The sequence below is a fragment of the Chiloscyllium plagiosum genome, chromosome 33, assembly GCF_004010195.1.
Source record: "Chiloscyllium plagiosum isolate BGI_BamShark_2017 chromosome 33, ASM401019v2, whole genome shotgun sequence".
Taxonomy (NCBI): domain Eukaryota; kingdom Metazoa; phylum Chordata; class Chondrichthyes; order Orectolobiformes; family Hemiscylliidae; genus Chiloscyllium; species Chiloscyllium plagiosum.
Genome location: NC_057742.1, coordinates 15,309,735 through 15,331,381, shown reverse-complemented (window position 1 = coordinate 15,331,381; position 21,647 = coordinate 15,309,735). Strand labels below are relative to the sequence as shown.

General features: G+C 40.9%; 1 protein-coding gene across 1 annotated transcript in view; it reads left to right on the top strand.

The window, feature by feature from the left end:
• Positions 1 to 21,647, top strand: part of vat1 (vesicle amine transport 1) — a 49,046-nt gene that overhangs the window by 11,151 nt on the left and 16,248 nt on the right. Inside the window, exons 3-5 of the mRNA XM_043675016.1 lie at positions 9,288 to 9,458; positions 9,820 to 9,909; positions 20,827 to 21,062. Coding sequence (XP_043530951.1) covers positions 9,288 to 9,458; positions 9,820 to 9,909; positions 20,827 to 21,062 — 497 coding nt within the window. The remainder of the gene's footprint in view (positions 1 to 9,287; positions 9,459 to 9,819; positions 9,910 to 20,826; positions 21,063 to 21,647) is intronic.

Below are 21,647 nucleotides of genomic sequence, written 5' to 3'. Positions count from 1 at the left end.
ATCTACCACTCTGCCCTCATCAATCTTCTTTGTTACTTCTTCAAAAAACTCAATCAAGTTTGTGAGACATGATTTCCCACGCACAAAACCATGTTGACTATCCCTAATCAGTAGGAAGGAGGGACTTGGGGGAGGGGTGTTGGAAATGCGATAGGTTGAAGGAGGTTAAGGTGAGGGTGATAGGCCAGTGTTCGGGTGGGGGCGGAGAGGTCAGTAAGAAGATTGCAGGTTAGGAGGGTTGGGACTGAGACAAGGTGGGGGGAGGGGAAATGAGGACAGGATTGATCAGGGATAGTGGAAGGAACTTGTCTGGGGTAGGGGAGGTTCTTTAATGAGCACTTTGCTTTCGTGTTCACTACTGGGACGGGCTATTCATTTGAGGAAAGTGTAAAACAGGAAAAGTTTGAAAAACAGAAGGATAGAAAAATCCCCTGGGCCAGATGGTATACATCCTAGCTTACTACAGGAAATGAGGGAAGAGAATAATGTGCCTTTGGTGATCTGTGTCCTCACTGCCCACTGGAGTAGTGCCAGATGATTGGAGGGTGGCAAATGCTATTCCCTCCAAGAAAGGGAATAGGGATAACCCTGTAAATTTGAATGCTCCATCAGTGGTGGGCAAAGTATTGGAGAGGAATCTGAGACAGATTTGATTACTTGGAAAAGCATAGCGCTTTTAGAGATATTAGAGATAATCAGCATGGCTTTTGAGGGGCAGGCCATGCCTCCAAGCCTTATTGAATTCTTTGAGGATGTGACAAAACCTATTGAAGGTAGCAATGTGGATGCAGTATACATAGATTTCAGCAAGACCTTTGATAAGGTTCCCCATGATAGGCTCCTTCAGAAAGTAAGGAAGCATGGGATACAAGGAAATTTAGCCGTCTGGATACAGATTTGGCTGGCCCATTGACAGGGTGGCAGTAGATGGAAAGTATTCAACCTGGAGCTTGGTGACCAGTGGTGTTCCACAGGGATTTGTTCTAGGGCCCCTGCCCTTTTGTGATTAATTTTTTTTAACATAAATGACTTGGATGAAGTAGAAGGGGGGTTAATAAGCTTACTGATAACATGAAGGTTGGTGGATATTGTGGAGGGCTGTTGTAGGTTGCAAAGGGACATTGACAGTGCAGAGCGCTGGGCTGAGGTGGCAGATGGAGTTCAACCCTGTGCCAAGTGAGGTTGTCCATTTTGGAAAGACAAATAAGAATGCGGAATACAGGGTTAACGGTAGGGTTCTTAGTGAGGTGGAGGAACAGAGGGATCTTGGGCTCTATGTTCATAGGTCTTTGAAAGTTGCTACTCAGGTGGATAGAGCTTGTAAGAAGGCCTATGGTGTATTAGCGTTTATTAGCAGAGGGATTGAATTCAAGAGTCATGGTGATGTTGCAACTGTACAGGACTTTGGTTAGGGCACATTTGGAGTACTGTGTGCAGTTCTGGTCGCCTCACTTTAGGAAAGATGTGGAAGCTTTGGAGAGGGTGCAGAGAAGATTTACCAGGATGTTGCCTGGAATGGAGAATAGGTCGTACGAGGATAGGTTGAGAGTGTTAGGCCTCTTCTCGTTGGAACGGCGAAGGATGAGGGGTGACTTGATAGAGGTTTATAAGATGATCAGAGGAATAGATAGAGTAGACAGTCAAACTTTTTCCCCGGGTACAACAGTGTTATAAGGGGACATAAATTTAAGGTGAAGGGTGGAAGGTATAGGGGAGATGTCAGGGGTGGGTTCTTTACCCAGAGAGTGGTGGGGGCATGGAATGCGCTGCCTGTGGGAGTGGTAGAGTCAGAATCTTTGGTGACCTTTAAGCGGCAATTGGATAGGTACATGGATGGGTGCTTAAGCTAGGACAAATGTTCGGCACAACATCGTGGGCCGAAGGGCCTGTTCTGTGCTGTATTGTTCTATGTTCTATGTCACATGGTCACCATCGAGTTGGATTTTTATTTTTGATATTGAATTCAAAATTCACCATCTGTCAGGGTGGGTTTCAGACCAGTGTCCCAAAACATTATTCTTGGGTTCCACATAGCTAATGAAGTAAAATAACAACACTGCCACCACCGTTCTCACCCCTCCTGGATTCATAGCTTTAAAATGAGAGCATCATTTTTCTGAAAAGGCTAATTTCTTCAGTGCTGATAGCCCACTATTATTATGGTTCCATTTTGAGAGCTGTTTGTCAGGCTTAGTTGGTTGGCAAGCTCTCCCTCTGGCTAGATTCATTGGAAAATCAGATGCAACTGTTCATTACAGTGCTAACTACTTACAATCCCCCTCCCCCCAACACCTTAGGAGAGCTTGCCAATTGGATACAAAATTAGTTTGACCAAGGAGGAGACAGAGGATGGTGGTGGAGGCCTGTGACCAGTGGTGTTCCACAGGGATTGGTGCTGGGTCCACTTCTGACTAGGAGACATGGTTAGTAAGTTTGCCGATGTCAAAATTGGTGGTATAGTGGGCAGTGAAGAACATATTCTAAGATTACAAAGAGATCTTGATCAATTGGACAATGAGCTGAGGAGTGGCTAGTGAAGTTTAAGTTTGGATAAATGTGAAGTATTGATTTTGGGAAAATGAACAAGGGCCGGAATTGGACAGTTAATGGTAGGGCCTTGGGTATGGCTGTAGAACAGAGACCTAAGGGTTCAGGTACATAATTATTTGAAATTTTTGTTTCTATTGTGGACAGGATGGTTAAGAAAGCAGTTAGCACACTTGCCTTCATTGCTCAGACCACTGAGTATAGAAGTTGGCACATCATGTTTAGGTTGGATAGGACACTGGTGAGGCTTCTCTGGAGTACTGTGTACAGTTCTGGTAACCCTGTTTTTGGAAGGATGCTATTCAATTGGAGAGGGTTCAGAAAAGATTTACCCAGACTGGACGGTTTGAGGCGGCAGAAGAAGAATCTGGAACTTTTTCGGTTGAGCATTGACCTTAGAGAATTAAAAAGGCCTGGGGGCATAGGTAAGGGGAATAACAAGGGCCTTTTCCCTAGGGGAGGGGGTGTTTCTTTTTAAGGTGAGGAGGAAGCTTTACAAAGGACATGAGGAACAACTGATTTTATTTTAGTGATTTGTATGCAGAATGAAGTGCCAGAGGAAGTGGAGGATGCAGGTACTGTTCCAACATTTAAAAAACATTTGGATAAATACATGAATGGGTATGCTCTGAGGGATATGGGCCAAATGCAGGCAAGGGGGACTAGTTTTGTTTGGGGCCATCACTGCTTGTGGACTAGTTGGACTGAAGGGTCTGTTCCCATGCTGCATGACTGCTATAAATTGGGTGATAAAGACCGGGTTTGGAGGTCCACTGGAATTCTTGTCCACCAACTAACTTTCTGGTCCTTCAAAGATATTAAACATTTCCTTTTTTTTTAAATTGTACTCAATGGGTTTGGAAAGCAAAAGATGAATCCAACAAGGGTAAAGAATAACTGCAATTTGAAGTCTCTCATTCAGAACAAGCCCACTGATGTGTCCATGCCAAAGAAAGTGGACTGGGAGGAAGCCAGAGTGTATATTTTCTAAGCAGCCTATTCAGCGCTGCTATTACACACTGGAGCAGGTGGGACTTGAACCCTGTGACAAACTACTTAAGATCTTGATCTGCAACTTAATATTTTCAGTGAACCTTTATCTGGAGAAAGAAAGTGAATAGAATGGAGTTGTCCCATTGAGGAATATTGGCCGAAAAACTGGTTTGGCTGCTTTGCTTTAGAGAAGCAGTCTTGAGCATAGACCATTTACAAGCCAAGGTTGGAAGTATGGAGGCATCCCGTAATTGAAAGGCAATTGGACAGGTAACTTCTACTTGGTTGTGTGAAAATATGTAGCTGGGACATCAAACCGTTTGTCACCAAGTCGACTTTCTCTTCAGTGTGATCCATAATCTGTCATTTCACTGTGCAGTCCAAACTATCATAAGACCATAGGAGCAGAATTAGGCAATTTGGCCTTTCACACCTGCTCCATCATTCGATCATAGCTTGTATTTCTCAATCCCCATGCTCTAGTCGTCTTTGCATAATCCTTACCAGTCAAGAACCTATCTGCCTTAAATACATTGTGACTTGGCCTCAACATGCAGTACGATGGCTGTAGTTAGCACTGTTGTCTCTCAGTGCCAGGGACCCGGGCTTGGTTGACTGTCTGTGTGGAGTTTGCATGTTCTCCCTGTGTCTGCATGGTTTCCTCCAGGTGCTTTGTTTTCCTCCCACAGTCCAGAAATGTGCAGGTTAGGTGAATTGCCCATAGTATTCAGGGATGTGTAGGTTAGGTGCATTAGTCAGTGGTAAATGTTGAGTAATAGGAGAGTGGGTCTGGGTGGGTTACTCTTCGGAAGGTCAGTGTGGACCTTTTGGGCCGAAAGGCCTGTTTCTACACTGTAGTGATTCTATTCTATGTCTTCTGCAGCAGTGAGTTCCACAGATTCACTAACCTCTGGCTAAAGAAATTCCTTCTCATCTCAGTTCTAAAAGATTGGCCCTTCACTCTAAGGCTGTTCTCGTGTCCACACCTCTCAGTATTCTGAGAGTTTCAATCATATTCCAGTCACTTTGTTTCAGATTTCCAAAGCCGTTTTCTGTTTAGAAAGTAGTTTATTCCTGTTATTCCTACCAAAGTGCATAAACTCTCACTCACTTTCCCACATTGAATTCCATCTGCCACATGTTTGCTCATAGCATAGCCTGTCCAAGTCCTTCTGCAGCCTCCTGCCTCCTCAACACTTCCTGTCCCTCCATCTATCTGTCATCTGCAAAGTTAGCAACAAATATCCTCCGTTTCTTCATCCAGATCATTAGTGTTTAGCATGAATAGTTGGCGTCCCAACACTGACCCCTGCAGAACTCCATTAGTTACTGGTTGCCATCCTGAAAAAGGTCCCTATATCCTGACCCTTGGCTTTCTGCCAGTCAGCCAATCCTCTATGCATGCTACTACCATACCCCTAATGTCTCTTGTCTTGTCTTATTTAGCGTCCTCCTGTGTGGCACCTTGTCAAAGGCTTTCTGGAAATCCAAATAGATCACATCTACTGGCTCTCCATTGTCTAACTTGCTCATTATATCCCCAAAACATCTAATGGATTTGTCAGGTGTGACCTTCCCTTAATGAGCACTTCCAAACGGTCTGCAATCTCAATTTTAACAGTGGACTCTTAAATTCTTGTCAATGACCAAGGTCAGACTAACTGGCCTATAGTTTCCTGTCTTCTGCCTTCCTCCCTTCTTAAGCAGGGATGTTAATTTAGCCATTTTTCCAGTTCTTTGGTACCCTCCCTGACTCCAGTGATTCTTGAAACATCACTACCAATACCTCTGCTACCACCTCCAGAACTCAGGAGTGAGGTCCTTCTGGTCAGTGTGATTTATCCACCTTCAGACCTTTCAGCTTCCCAGCACTGTGTCCTTTAGTGATGGTCACTACACTCTCTTATCCCCACAGACTGTCTTGAAGTTCTCAGATGCTGCTGCTTTCTTTCACTGTGAAAACTGATGTAACCTGTTCCTCTGCCAGTTTTGTTCCCCATTACTATTTCTTCAGCCTTATTTTTCAGCAGTCCAATTTCTACTCTTGCCTGCCTCTTTTACCTTATTCATATATCTAAAAACCCTCTTGCAATCTTCTTTTATACTACTAGCTAGCTTCCTTGTATTTCATCATCTCCCCACTTTATTGCTTTTTCAGTTATCATTTGCTGAGTTTTAAAGGCTTCACACCTCTGCACCACATTCTGTTTCTTTTTAATCTTTTTGCTTTTATTCTGTACCTGACTTTCCTTGTCAGCCATGGTTGCCTTGTCCTCACCTTTTAGGGTGGTGTTTCTTCCTTGGGATGAAGTTCTGTTGTCTCCTGAATTACCTTTAGAAACTCCTGCCATTGCTATTCCACCATCTCAGTTCAGCTCCCCTTTTAGTCAACTGTGGCCAGCTCATCCTTCATGTCTTTGTGGTTGCCTTGACTGAATTGTCAAACTGTTACATCTGATTCCAGCTTCTCCATCTAGAATTCACCCTGCAGTTCGATCGTATTATTGTCAGTACGCATCACCAAATCCAGAATTGCCTGTTCCCCAGTGGGTTCTATCTCAGACATGCCATGAATTCATTTCTTGATCTGCTACTGATTTTCCCAATCCATCTGCACGTTGAAGTCCCCATGATTACTATCATAGTGCCTTTCTTGTATACCTTTTTTCCATCACCTGATTTTATTTTCTTCCCCACATCCAGACTACTGCTGTGAGGCCTGTACATAATTCTCATTAGTCTTTCTTTTTCCCTATGTGGTTCCTCAGCCCTCAACTTGACATCATTACTTGTTAATTTAAATTCACTTCTTACAAACCAGACAACTCCTCTGCCTGTCATTTCATGAGGATGTGTATCCTTGGATATTTAGTTCCCAGCCCTAATCTCTTCACAACCCTGTCTCTGGAATGTCCACGACATCGTACCTGCCAATGTCAATTTGCACTACAAGCTCACTTGCTTTGTTTTGATTTCGAGATGCTGGTGTCAGACTGGGTGTACAAAGTTTAAAAATCTCAACACCAGATTATAATCCAACAGGTTTAATTGGAAGCACTAGCTTTCGGAGCACTGCACAACCACTTGATGAAGGAGCAGCACTTTGAAAGCTAGTGTGCTTCCAATTAAACCTGTTGGACTATAACCTGGTGTTGTGATTTTTAACTTTGCTTTTTGTATACTACATGCATTTAAATACAACACATAGTCCAGTGTTGACTGAAGCCCCCTTCCCATAGTTGTTTCCTTATCTGCTGTGCCTGAAATTAGATTTCTGACCTTTTTTTGTCCATATGCTCTGTCCTACTATTTGTTCTGGAAACTTGACTAACCTCTGATCCCTCCCCACCCCCTTAAATTATGGAAAAAAAAAAATTCATGCAACTGCCCCTGTACTCTTAGTTTAAAGCTATACTGTCCTAACATGACTTGGACAAGGAAAGGGAAAACTAAATGCAAGTTTTGTTCTGTAGCCAGTTCCTTGCTGGTGTGCCCGAGTGGAAAATGTGTTGCCTTGGATAGTGGACTGTCACTGGCACTTTGATCAAACAGCAGTCTAGGGAAGAGAGAACTCTTGATGGGTTTGGGTGAAACGTGTCATGGTGGATGGGTAGAAACTTTTACAAATGTATGGCTTTACAGGATAATTGTGAACTAATTGTAGCTTCCAAAAGTGTTTTATTTTTCAAAAAAATAAGGATGGTGACTTTTTGCTGAAACCAACAATTAAGTAACACTGGGATTATTTCTACTGAAGATTGGTGTTTATCACAATTCTGCACTGACTTTTTGACATGTTCCTGAAAGGAATATTCTATTCAGCTGACGTGGGGGAATTGTTTGGTCTCTCCTGTTTTGTGTAGCTAGTTGTTTGAATTGGAAGCAATTGACTTGATAGATTTAAGTTTTTGAAGGTTGGTGGCATTTGTTGTAGCGGATTTATGGTATGTTAGAGTATTTGATTTTAGCAGATTCTTGGGTGGATGCCATTAAGGAAAAAGATCGTAGCCTTTCCTGAACAATAGCTGTTCCAGAAGTCGGTTCAAGGCCATGTTAAACTGATAATTTCCAACAGAATTGGAGAAGTAACTAAATGGAAAAAGAACTGCTTGGCCAATGTTAATGTGTGGGAGGGAGTGTTGCAGAGAAGAGCTGTCATTTCCTTTGTGTATTCAAGTGATAGCATTGTTTTTGACCATTGCAAGTGGGGGTTATGTTGGAAAGATGTAAGGAGAAGGGCACTACCTGTATATGAACATGATTTTTATACTAAGTGCATTGCACCTAACAAAATACTTTTCTTCTTAGTGTTTTAATAAGTGCCCTATGTTTCGAGGTCATCAAAGTCCAGTCCATATGACCAAAGAAGTTCCATCTGCTACTAATCCAAAATTGCTATTTGAAACCTGGATGTGTGGTAGATAAGCTTTAATCAATGAGATGCAAATTACTAAAAATCTAACTGCCCAACATCCCATGGTTATTTTAGTATCAGAATATAGTCTTGTATATTTACCTCTGCAACTGCTTACTGCAAAATATACAGGATAATTTATGAAAATTTAACTTATCAAAGAAAGGTTTAGGATTTTTTTTCGGAGCGCTCTACCAGGTCCCCCTTCTTCCTATTTACGTTAACCACACCACTTTTTTTTGTTTCCATGGTAATAACCAATTTTAGCCTCACTAATTCATTTTTAAAAGCAATCATTAAAAATAATTTAAACAATAATTCAACTAAAAATCCAAATTACACTTGTACACCTTGCTTAACTGAAATTTTATCTAAAGCTCGCTCTTGAGATTTAGCTAATGTCTCCTCCCCTTTAATTTGAAACCTGGTTATGACTGGTTCCAGCTTCAGTTTAACAATTCAGGATCTTATTCTATCTGCATACTATTTGTCAATTTGTATCGACTTTATGCCTTGCACCTTTGTCTATTTGCCTTAAGTTTCTGCAAATGCAATGAATGGTTGGTGCCTTTGTTAAAAAAGGATTGATGTCTTTTTTACTAGTCCTGAATGAAATTTCTCCAGAGACCTATGAACGGATTGACCAATCTTTTTTATAATTAAAAATGGACTTCGCTTAGCCTGTGTTTAACAAAGAGCCTGATCACAATTTTAATTCTATTCTTGAATAACCTCACTGATACCATGGAGTCTTTTTTAAAATGCATTTCAAAAGGCTGCGTAAATCTACAAAATAAATGGTGCTTGTTTGTTTTTCCCATGTGACTTTCTGCTTCACCACTACTGTGTGTGGGGGATGGAGGTGGTGGGTTGAAGTTCAGATCTTCCAATGATTCCCTTCTGCCTACTAACTCTGAAGCTGTTCATTTATAAATCTCCAGAAATGGCTGTAAACACCAGTCAGAGTAGCTGTTGGTATTCCATTCTGTTTGCAATCTGAATCAATATAGTCATACTAAAATAGAGCTGTAGTTTAGCAGAGAGTTCAATTAGAATTGCAAGAAATGACTACCTCAAGTATTATTCCATCTGAGCTGCTGTGTAACCTTGTTTGACTTTAATTATTTTTCAACACTTTGGCTAAGAGATAACAAAATTAATTATACCTTTTTTACAGTGATGGAGCAAAAGTATTTTGGAGTTTAAGTTCTTGGTGAGGAATGGGCTGTGATTGTTCTAGCATGATCTGTAAAAGGTTTTTGCCACAAAGTGCTTTATAGTTGCTATTCAAGCAACATTTGGTGACTGGACTTTTCTTGGCTGATTTTTGCAGGTGGTGTGGGGACTGCTGCAACGCAACTGTGTAAAATAGTTAAAGATGTGACTATTTTTGGAACTGCTTCGGCAGCTAAACATGAAGTCATCAAAGAACAGGGTGTGACTCATCCAATCGACTACTCTACCTTGGACTATGCTGATGAAGTTAGAAAGATTTCCCCAAATGGTAATTGCATGAAAAGAGAAGCAAAACTAATTTCAATCGCAAGAAAGTAACAATTAAAGTTGAAGGATGTCCACACCAGTCATGTCTGTTTTTCAACAATAACTATAATTTGTGTATCCTCACCAGAAGGGCCATTAAAGTAACTATTGGGCAGCACAATAGCTATAAGTCTTGCAGCAAAGTGGTTTACCTCTACATCTCCATAGCACATTCCCCATTTACTTTATTTAAAATTCCAGTTAGCATCATTCCATTGATTTTTATATTTGCATGATTTAAATTATGCTTCAGATGTTGACTAGCATTTTATCATGAAAGTGCTGAAGTTTTCACTGTTCTATACTTGTGTTTTTCTTTCCAGGTGTTGACATTGTTTTGGATCCCCTGGGTGGAAGTGACACAACTAAAGGCTTTAATCTGCTCAAACCAATGGGAAAAATCGTATTATATGGTAAACATTATTGTAATACTGAATTGTTGGAATTGCTCTAATCATTAGTATTGTTATAAGCGTGACATTGTACATGTAGTTAATCATACAACACCAGGTTATAATCCAACAGGTTTATTTGGAAGCACTAGCTTTCTGAGCGCTGCTCCTTCATCAGGTGTTTGTGGAGCAGGACCATAAGATGCAATTGTCTTTCATCTTTTAGAATGGTTTTGGTTCGTTAATATGTAAATCCCAGAACTCCTTTTAAGTCACATTCGAGCTAACTTCAGGTTTTCTAACAAATTGTCATCTCCATTCAGAAAAGGCATTAAAGATGTGAGGTTAAAGTCTGTCCCAATCTAGAGTCAGACTGGCTCTATTTCTAAAGTTGGACTTGCAGAATGGTACATGGATTGACTGTAGGTTATGCATTTTTTTGAACAGAATAAAATATAATTCTGCAAATACAGATTCACCACATACACTCGTGTGCAGGGGGAGAGAGAGCTTGGTAAAGTGAGTGTAATGGGGTATGAGCCTGAGGGTGCATGCGTGGGTGTGAATGTGGGTGTGTGTGCGCATGCATGGGAGAGAGCTTGTATATGTTAGTGTGAGTATGTGGGAGTGTATAGTGCAGTGGGGTTAACTGTAGTGTGACATGGACCCAAGGTCCCAGTTGAGGCCATCCCAAAGTCTGCCTTGGAGGATGGTCACCTGAAGGTTTGTGGCTGAAAATCCCTGACCACTGGTGTGCTCCCCAACTGGGGCACACATTTGCGTTCAGGGATTTTCGGCCTTGGACTTTTGGGTGACCATCCTCCAAGGCAGACTTCTGGACAAGCAACAACACAAAGTGGCCAAGCAGAGGCTAATAGCCAAATTTGGTTCACATGGGGATAGTCTCAACCGGGACCTTGCGTTCATGCCACACTATGGGTGACCCCACTGCACCATACACTCTCTTGCACGTGCACACGCATGCACGCACACTTCCACATACACTCACACTAACACAGATCCTCTCTCCTATGCACAAACCTGTGTTTGCAGAATTTGTATTTTACTTTGCTCAAAAAATGCATAACCTTACAGTCAATCCATGTAAGAGTCTCTAAGTCCAACTTTAGAAATAGAGCCAATCTGACTCAAGATTGGGACACAGACTTTAACCTCACATCTTTAATGCATTGACTGAGCTGAGATGACCTATTTTGTTAGAAAACCTGAAGTTATCTTGAGAATGTGACTTAAAAGGAGTTTCTGGGGTTTAGATATTAATGAACCAAAAGTAGCAAAACTATTCTCAAAGATTTAAAAACTTGATCGAAGTTTGTTTAATATATTTCAGCTGCATGACACTGTAACCTTTTGCTATTAATTGTGTCTTATGGTCCTGCTCCACAACCACCTGATGAAGGAGCAGCGTTTCAAAAGCTAGTGCTTCCAAATAGACCTGTTGGGCTAGAACGTGATATTGTGATTTTTAACTCTGTCCATCCCAGTCCAACACCGGCTCCTCCAAATCACTATACATGTAATAATGGTTTTCTTTTATTTGTTTTCATTGCTGCTAACTAATTGAACTAACCTGGTTTCCCTGAAGCAGATAACAGCAGTAATGGCCTTCTCCTCCCCTGGGAATCACTGCTGTCCACAAAGTAAGGAATTTTAAAACAAAAATGTTGACTTAGTGTCAATGCGTCCAAATCAGGATGGTGAGATTTTGGAGCTAATGCTGACCTGCATAATCAGAGACTTCTTTAATAATTTTGCAGTGTAACTGCCTGTCTTTTGTTGGTGTCGTTTTGCTTGCTTTCACCCGTTGAGCTAAGTGTGTTATGTGGGCCAGGTATCCCATATGGGAAAATTGGAGTTGGAGGCCCTATTTGTTAGCATATCAAACTTCACCTAAGTGTGCACACCACAGGCTCAACCAACATGCTTTAGAATGGTTGTATCATTCTTTGCACTCCAGGTTATTCAGCAAATGATCTCCAGTTCTTGAGTTTTACAATAAGGAACTGATTCGGTTATGGCGAGTGCCTTGCCTTTTGCGAATACCTGAAGGACATGCTCTTACAGCTTGCTTACTTAATATCACTCTGGCGTTGAACTTAATGTACTGCATTGCTCATTTTGTGTGATAAACAGAACTTCTTTTTTTGACTTGACAGCACAATCTGACCACACTTGATACTTCCCCCTTTATGCTGATATTTTTGCAAATGTTCTGATGAGTGAAAAATGAAAGGCTTTGACAGAATGCCACTTTCAATAAAATTCAAGTCTGTACTACCATGTGATTTAATTCCTGGGATAATTTGGATTTTTAATGTCAATGCAGCATCTTTTGTCACGGTCACTTTTTTGCCAAATTTGGCAAGTTCTGATTCCATAGGTACAATGACAGGAATTCAAACCTTGTGTCATCAATTCAATATAGTAACCATGACGATACTGTACATCTAGGAGTTGATGATTTGAATCAAGCTTCCAGAATAAAAATGATAAAAAGCTCTGCAGTAGTTCACGAGATGGTTTTCTCTTGCATGAAATTGCATGTAGATTGTTGAATTACAAGACAAACCTCTATTATCCAACTGACACGGGCAGAGAGTATTTTTGTTCAGATAATCCAAAATTTGGATAATCTAGGTTGTCCTGTAATTATTTCTGCACCTAAATATGGGATTGGTATTCTTAACATTTCTCTCTCGTAAATTCACTAAATTATTAATGTCTATCTCTCTCCTACAGCCTGACCAGGTTTTGATATTTTATACCTTCACCCTGTTTAGAATATTTTTCTGTCTACCCCACTAAATTATACAACCCCCATCTTCCCAAATCCAGTAACCATTGATTCCCAGTCCTTTCCGCTGTAATCCTGTTTTTGAGGCTTGAAAATTGTCTCCCCTCGAGGTGGAGAAAGAGACTGAGGGTGGGTCTGTCAGAAGAGGAACACAGCTTTTATAACTCTCAGGCAGAGTTTTACTGTTGCTCTGGAGCTCAGGATCCCAATATGTTAGTTTGTGATCCCACTTGGGCTCTTGCCATAATCTGTGTAGCAGAGATGTATATAAAATTCAAATTACATTTGCCTTTTGTGTGGGGCTGCAATTTTTGGTGTTAGTTTTTGATTTTTGTTTTTTTTTTCCCCCATAAAGTATTGTACCCATCTTTTTTTTTTGTACTAGTCTTCTACTGATTGGGGCACTGCTTGTAAATGCTGAATAAGTTGAACCACATTTGAAAATCTAGCTTAAACTTATGACATTATAGGTTTATCTAACCACCTAAATGGAGCAGGTTTATTACTGCCTGGTCTGGAGTCTTTTGATCCTAACTCAATTCAGTTTGTGGATGGAATCCACTGAAAAGCCTGCATTCCCAATATTCTTCGGTGACAGGGACTGGCTTTTGTATAGTAGGAGCAGGATTTCCTTAAAGCCTCCAACTGTGGAGCTTCTAGATACAGCACCAATCATGCCTGTGGTGTATTAAGTATAACGCTTCATTTCAGCAATGATCATAAATGTTAAAGTAGCAAAAATGTTGATTTTTATCACCTTGGGTCAATAGCAGTGATGTAAAGCAATGTTTTGATGTGTAAAGCATTGGAATTTTTTTAATTGCTCATTTGGCTGTTAATTAAGTCTGATACCCAACAGCTCTGTCTTAATGGAAATAGAGAAACTGGTTTTTGGAGAGAACTTCAGAGTTTGGGGTCCTTGACAACTGAAGACACACATCTGCCAACTGTGAAGACATTCATATTGGGAATATTTTTAGAGGCCAGAATTGGCAGAGTGTTAGAAGTTCTGAAGACTGGAGGAGTTCTGAGAATAGGGAGAGGTGAGGCTGTTGACTCCTAATTCTGGATGACTCTTTTTTTTCCAGTTCAAAGGTAGACTGTGACAGATTCTGGGTGACACCAAAGGCCACCTTGTGGTGACACCCCCCCCGCCCCACCCCCATGTTCAGAGATTCATTACATACAAGTGTATTTTATACCTTGTATTAGTCACACCCAAACAGAGGTCTTAACATGACATGACTTTGCTATTATGTTGTTAAAACAGGTATTTCTCAATCTTAAAATGACCAGTGATTGCTACCTGCCTGTCTTCCTGTGACAGATATCGAATTGTTCACAGGAGCTTGTTACTGTTATTCACAATCTTCTGTTAATGGGAAAGGAGGTCGATAATAGGATTTAGTATTGTCCTTATTGTTGGTCTTCACATACCCTAGGTGAATAGGTAAAGAAGTGTGTTAATTGGAACAGGAGGCAGATAATATTTATAACCCAGGGCTGACTGTCTTATTCAGGGGAAACAAATATCTTTGCCTGGGGCTAGGAGCAGAACACATGTACGGCTCCAGATGATTTTGGCAGTTTGGAGGTAGCCAGACACCTGCTGAGATTTCCAGTCTCAGCCTGTCAAAGGACAGGTACACAATCGAACTTCTAGTGAATCTTTCTAATAGGTGATCTGTAAGCTTTGAGTTCCCAGTGCACCAAAACACTAAGCCGGTAAACTAGAATTTACTTTTACATTTGGGGGGGGGGGGGGGTGGTTCTCAAACTTCATCAAGGCTGAGGAATGAAGTGAAAATGTGAATGTTGAGATGGAGGTTTTACTTGACTGGGAACACTGTAGGCCAGTGGGCGCAGGTAAGATTTATGAATTGGACTCCATGCAGTTTTGCAACGCAAGAACTTTGATCAGAATTTTAAAAATGCATAAATACGGTTGACCATAGGTACATTTGAATAGTCCAGTCTAGTGTAATGGAGGCACAATGAGGGTTTTGAGAGCAGATGAGCAGAAACGAGGGTTTTGTTACGAAGATCAATTTAGGTCATTGTGGTGACATGCATGAATGGAAGACCACTAAGATGGTATCAGTTGAGTGGGGGTCAAACCTTTAGTAAGATCAGAGCATGAAGTGAGTCTTGGTGCCAAGATGAGCTTGGTGAAATGAGGGAGATTTGGGACAGGGTTTGATTTGGAGAAAGTTGGGCCTATTCTTTCTCCATTCCTCCACAATATCTCTCAATTAGTACAAAGTTAAAAATCACAACACCAGGTTATAGTCCAACAGGTTTAATTGGAAGCACACTAGCTTTCAGAGTGACACTCCTTCATGTGATCGTGGAGGGCTCGATCGTAACACAGAATTTATAGCAAAAATTTGCAGTGTGATGTAACTGAAATTATACCTCAAAATTGATTTTTATTGGACTATAACCTGGTGTTGTGATTTTTAACTTTGTACACCCCAGTCCAACACCAGCATCTCCAAATCATCGCAATTAGTACTTTGTATTTTGTACAGAGGAGCTTAAGTGATACTCCAAGCTGCCCAAAACATATGCAGACTAAATGGCACCATCTTGCTTTTCCACTCTGTACCCCCAAGCGGAGTATGGTGGTATTATTCACTGAATAATAAATACTTTTATGGCATTAGTTGTACTTTGTACAGTATGGGTTTCTCATCATGAAGTGTGTAGCCAAACAACACTCAATTTGTGCAGATCTGGACTCCACAGACATTGGATAATTGGCAAGTTACATGGCCTAATAAACCAGTAGCTAGAAAAGAGATTTTTGCTGAACAGGTCAAAGATGAGAGATTTATTTAATCGTTTCATAATACTACTATGCTACAGTCTTTTCTTTTTGTTAAATATGACTTTATTATAGCCATCACAGCTATTTTCTTTGGAGATTTGCCAAACTTCCTCCTAATGGCTTGCTTCACAAGTTGAGAGTTCTCTGTAGTTTTGTGGCAGGATGCCTTTTGGTAATGCAACTCCTATCAGAATGGAAGCCTTCAACTTTATTTGTGCCTGAACTTGCAATGCTAGATCTACAACTGGAACTTTCAAAGAGCAGGGAAGACTTTGCTTGCAGCAGCATAAACTTGCCCAAAATGTGTACCCTTTGTAGGGCAAAGTGTACTTTTTGCAAAACACATTGAAGCACAGCAAGAAGATCTTCATTAAACAATTGTATGTGCCATGAGTTACTTATACAATGGAGCTAATTTGTATTTTGGTAGATTTTCTAGGTTAAAATGTAAACCGACTCTTTAAGAGGGGGTTTATGGTGATGTACTGGTTTTGAGGTTAATTTTGGGCTTGAAACTTAAAATTGAGAAGTCTGTGTTACATGATAACCAAAAACTTCTGGTCATCTTTCTTTATTCTATCCTCCTAGTTACCTAGTTTAAGATGTACTGTTATTGTGTGCTAACTATGCATAACTTCTTTAAGTCAGTTCATTTAGCCCTTTTTGTTTAGTGGTTTAACACTGATCTCTGTTTCACAGCTGACATTAGATTGGAATGTGACTTGCTTTCACTGGCTCAATTTTTGGGCCCCAGTTTCCTGGACCATTCTCTAGATGCTGTATCATAACTCTTGAACCCTAAGCAGTTTAACACTTGTTGCATGATCATCAAGTCTGATATTCTCCAAATTTGGCTGAAAACCAAGTTGTGTACGAACAGCTCATTTTTGTAGATGTCTTTGAAAATTTTTGTTCATGACCATTTGATCTTTGACATCTGATCAGAATTTAATTTGATTTATTATTGTTGCATATACTGAAATACAGTGAAAAGTGGTGTTTTGCATGCTGTACAGGCAGATCATTGTAGAACAGTGTTACAGTTACAGAAAAGGTGCAAAGAGAGATCAACATAGACTTTTGAATGGACCTCAAATGTTAAACGGTGGGGAAGAAGCTGTCCCTGAATCAATTTGTACATGCATTTAAACTTCTGCCTGACAGAGGGTATAACCGGGGTGGGAGGGATCTTTAATTATGTTGGTTGCTGGTGTTGAAGGCAGTGAGAAATATAGATGGAGTCAATGGATGGAAGGTTTGTTTGCTTGCTGGACTGTGCTGTGATTGTAACTCTCAGTTTTCTTGCAGTCTTGGAAGAGCAGTTGCCATACTCTGCTGTGATACATTTAGATGACATGCTTTCTATGATGTATTTATAAACATTGGCATGTCTTTGGTCATGTCAAATTTTCTTAGTTTCCTGAGGAAGTAGAGGCACTGCTGTGCTTTCACTATGGGTGGGTCATGACAGATTGGTCGTCATGAGAATGTCTATCGGATATAAGCAGGTAGGGAAAGAGTTAAGTTCTGAATTTTGTGAAATAAGGTTTAGCTGAGCATGACTCAGATCAGATCACTTGCAGTTAACAATGGGGTGCTGGAGGAAAGGGTAATGGGTTAACAAGGTAGAAAAGCAGTCGTTATGTCAAGCCATTAACAATATTGCAAGCATTCAGTATGTGAGGTCACTTTTTAACAAGGTGAAAAGTACTACACTGTCTCTAAGCGTTTTGCTTCAACTGGGGGGAGGGGGGGAGAAAAGGGAGAGAAACAGTGATTAAAATCTCCCAGGAGCTTGACACTCTTGACCAACTCCATCTCCACACCATTGACGCAAACAGTGGCACAGTGGTTAGCACTGCTGCCTCAGTGCCAGAGACCCTTGTTCAATCCTGGCCTCCGGCAACTCTGTGTGGAGTTTGCACATTCCCCCTGTGTCTGCGTGGGTTTCCTCCCACAGTCCAAAAATGTGCAGGTTAGATGAATTGACCATGCTAAATTGCCCGTAGTGTTAGGTGAAGGGTTAAATGTAGGGGAATGGAGTCTGGGTGGGTTGCTCTTCGGATGGACGGTGTGGACTTGTTGAGTCGAAGGGCCTGTTTCCACACTAAGTAAGTAATCTAATCCAATCAGTTATTCATTGGGTAACAGCAGATAGCTTAATCTTTACTATTGATGCCTGCTGATTGGGTGACCATGGTAATCAATATGTATGTTGCCTTATCTGGATGCTGCTCCCTGTAAAATGACTATATAGTTCATTTGAGAAACTGCTGTTCCAGAGAAGACCATGAACTTGTGTCCCTGTGCACATGAGCGATCATTGTCTGTCTGTCTGTCTCTCAGGATCGTTGTCCTTTGACCATGCTGCTACACATTCAGTCTCTTTCCTGTACTGTCCTGTTGTTTACGGTCATGTCGTTTAGCAAACTTGTAAATGGAGTTGGGGCAGAATTTGGCCACGCAGTCATGTGTATAAAGGAGCACAGAAAGGGATTAAGGACGCAGTCTTGTAGGGCACTGATGTTGAATAATATAATGGAGGTGTTGTCACCTTTCCTTATTGATTTTTGGTCTATGGGTCAGGAAGTTGAGGATCCAGTTAGAGGGGAGCTGAGATCTCGGTCATGGAGTTAGATTACTATGTTTGGAATTGTGGTATAGAAGGTGGAGCTGAAGTCAATAATTCGAAGTCTGGTGCAAGTGTCCTTGTTCAGATGTTCCAGGGAGGAGTATAGGGCCAGGGAAATGGTGCCTCCCATGGGTTTGTTGTGCCAGTAGGTAAATTGTAAAGTATCCTGGTAATCTGGGAGTCTGGAATTGATGCGAACTATGACTAACCCCTTGAAGCACTTTGTAATAATGGAGGTCAGGGGCACCAGGCGGTAGTCATTGAGGTACACTGCATGATCTTTCTTTGACATCAGAATGATGGTGGTTGTCTTCAATCAGGTGGGGAATTTGGATCATAGTAAGGAGAGGTTAAAGATGTTAGCAAATACTCCTGCCAGCTGGCCCATGTGGGATCTGAGTGCACAGCCAGGGACTCTCTCCAGGCCAATCGCTTCCCTTGGGTTTACTCTCAAACTCTAGTCTTGACTTCTGCAGTGGTGACTGTGGCTGTTGGGACAGGTGACATCATTTCACTGAACTTCTGCCCAAAGCGAGTGTGCAGTGTATTGAGCTCATCCGATAGGAATATATTGTTGCCTGCGATTGTTTGACTTCACTGTATAGCCCATTTATGTCCTGCAAGCCTTGCCACAAACAACCAGTGTCTGTGTGGTTAGTTGGGGTCTCAAACTAAGCAGGCTGCCTTTTGCTGCCTCCTGGCTTTGCAGAGGGCATACCTGGATTTCCTGACCCGGTGTTGTGACTTTAGGTTATGATTGCCTGACTTGAATGCCTCTGCCTCTGACCTGGACAGCATTAGGAAGTTGAGCTCCCTCTAATTGCTTCGCTGTATGTCACTTGGTAAATTTCACATGTGACAAGCTCAAAACACTAATTGCTTTTGATTAAAACATTTACAGCTTGCATTTTTATTTCGCCAGTTGAGTTTCTTTCCATTATTGATGTATTCCACTGGATGATCATCTCTGGAATTGAAATAAACATTTTCTACTGAAAGATTGCATTGATCTTTGTCCAAATCAGCTGATTTGAATCCAAGGTTATTCTTGTGTAGGATGTAAATAAAAGCAACTTTTAAATTTTATGTAAAAAGTCACTTTAAAGTTGATGGAAAGCAATGATCAATGTTATATTCAACTTGACACTCTTTTTAAACGTCTTCTGTGCCAGACGGTGATTGAAGGTGAGTTGGCTTGGTGTTAACCTTTCATTTTAGGACGCTCTAATTTAACCTGACGACTGGAAGGAGGATCTCATTCATGTAGATTTTGCAAATTGAATGAAGTTGGAACAATTTTTTTTCCTGCAGTTGACTGGCATGAATTGACATCACACAAATAACCAATGTTGGCATTTTGGTTGGTCATCTCACTCCAATGTCCTTTAAAGATGAGAGACCTAAATATGAATTCTGTCTGGATATATACCAAGGAAGTATAATTACAATATTACAATGGGGCACAGATTTGTTTTAGTCCACCTTACAGATATATCTTACTTTATTATTGGTACTTGGCAGAAGATCGTGGCTTTTTTTTTCGCTTCTATGGTTTATTGTGGGTACGTAGTTCTGAAAGTTCTTTAATAAATGGAAGCACTAATTACTCGTGCTTTCCACTTCCAGTGAATGTTGGTGATTTCATTACCTCTTATTTATTTTGCTTTTCTCAGTCACCCTGGTTATTAGTGCGGATAGGAATTTCTAGTCAATTGTGTGCATTGACCTTTTATCAAGTCTGCTTAATAGTTGAGAAACACACAAGCCATTTGACTGCATTAAGTGGTGGTGGGAGGGTAGTGGTAGGGGTGTGGGTGGGATGTGCAGAGAGAAAAGAGTATATCAGCCTAATCTTAGCTGAGTACAGAGAGCTCGTTGTGTTTAATCCTGACCAAATCAGGAATAAAGATTCCTGACCCCACATAATAGATCCTTCATTCCTATGATAAAACCACACAAAAGTTAAACACTAAATAAAAGTGTATTTATATGATGGTGAAATGCAAAGTTGGTGACCCCAATTTACTTCATTTTAGCAGTTCCTGCAGGGTTCGGATTCTGTGCTGCGTGTCCTTATGACATGCCATGACGCATGTCTGAAGTCAATGTTTATTCCATTTCTTCTTGAAAGCTATTCAGAAATCAATTTGACCTTGCAGCCCTGGCACTTTAATGGGAATACATTGAATGTTTAAAAAATTGCAAGCAAATGAATCTAGTTTTGTAAAGAGCACCGTTTGTTCTATCCTCATAAATATGAGGAGAATGGCATGGCAGAGGAGGAGCAGAACAAGGTCTCTGACTTGTCCCACATGCCAGAAAGCTTGCTAATTTTGTGGGGACAGTACACTTACTAGTACTGGAAAAGTAGTTTTATACTGCATTTAAATACACACAAATATTTACAAATCCAGTTTGAGAGTTTCTAACTGCACTGCCACAAATGTTACTCACTGCCTATGACTGAAGTTGCATGACCTGGTCAATCCACCCCTTCACATGGAATGCTATGCTGCCTAAGTCCTGACTTTGCTACACTTTGGCCATTTCTAACCTGGAATGGGTCCAATGACAGCAAAATTTACTGAGACAGGTTTTTTGGTTTCATATGCTTGTTTCCTTCAGTTATTTGAGTGTTCTAATTGATATTTTCTTAATTAGGTGCAGCAAATCTTCTGACTGGACCAAAACGGAATCCATTAGCCATAGCAAAGTTGTGGTGGAATAAGTTCACCATTAATAGCTTGCAGCTGTTGCATTCCAACAAAGCTGTGTGCGGCTATCATCTGGGTTACCTGCAGATTGACCAGATTCAGGATGCTGTCACCAAGCTGCTTTCTCTGTACAAAGAAGGGAAAATCAAACCTCGAATAGACTCTGTGTGGTCATTTGAACAGGTAAGAAACTTCGTCAACAAACTTGGAGTTTGCCTTTGGTAACTCTCATCTCTCCCACATTTGCATTGTTACTGGTTTGTAAATAATGTTGGCGTCCACTTTTCTTTTTTTTTTTTGTTTTCTACGTGCTGGGATAGTTGCCTCTGAGCTTAATAGCAGTCAACTCAAACAGACTCCGTATTGACAGCTTGATCATTGTGAAAAATGTCTGCAATTTAGTCAAACCTGTCATTTTCAATTTATTAACTTTCTTTTTCTTATTTCAGTGTCTCTGTCCCTGACCCCTCTCCCTGGCTCTATTTTAAATAACCTTGTTAATTTTTTTGGTGAAAAGAATTGCTTGGATTAAGAAAGTTCCTCAAGATACTTGGAGTCAGAGGTGTACAGCACGGAAACAGATCCTTCGATCCAACAAGCCGAGATATCCAAAATTAATCTAGTCCCATTTTCCAGCACTTGGCCCCTATCCCTCTCAACCCTTCCCATTCATATACCCATCCAGATGCCTTTTTAAATGTTGCAATTGTACCAGCCTCACCACTTCCTCTGGCAACTCATTCCATACACGTACCACCCTCTGCCTGA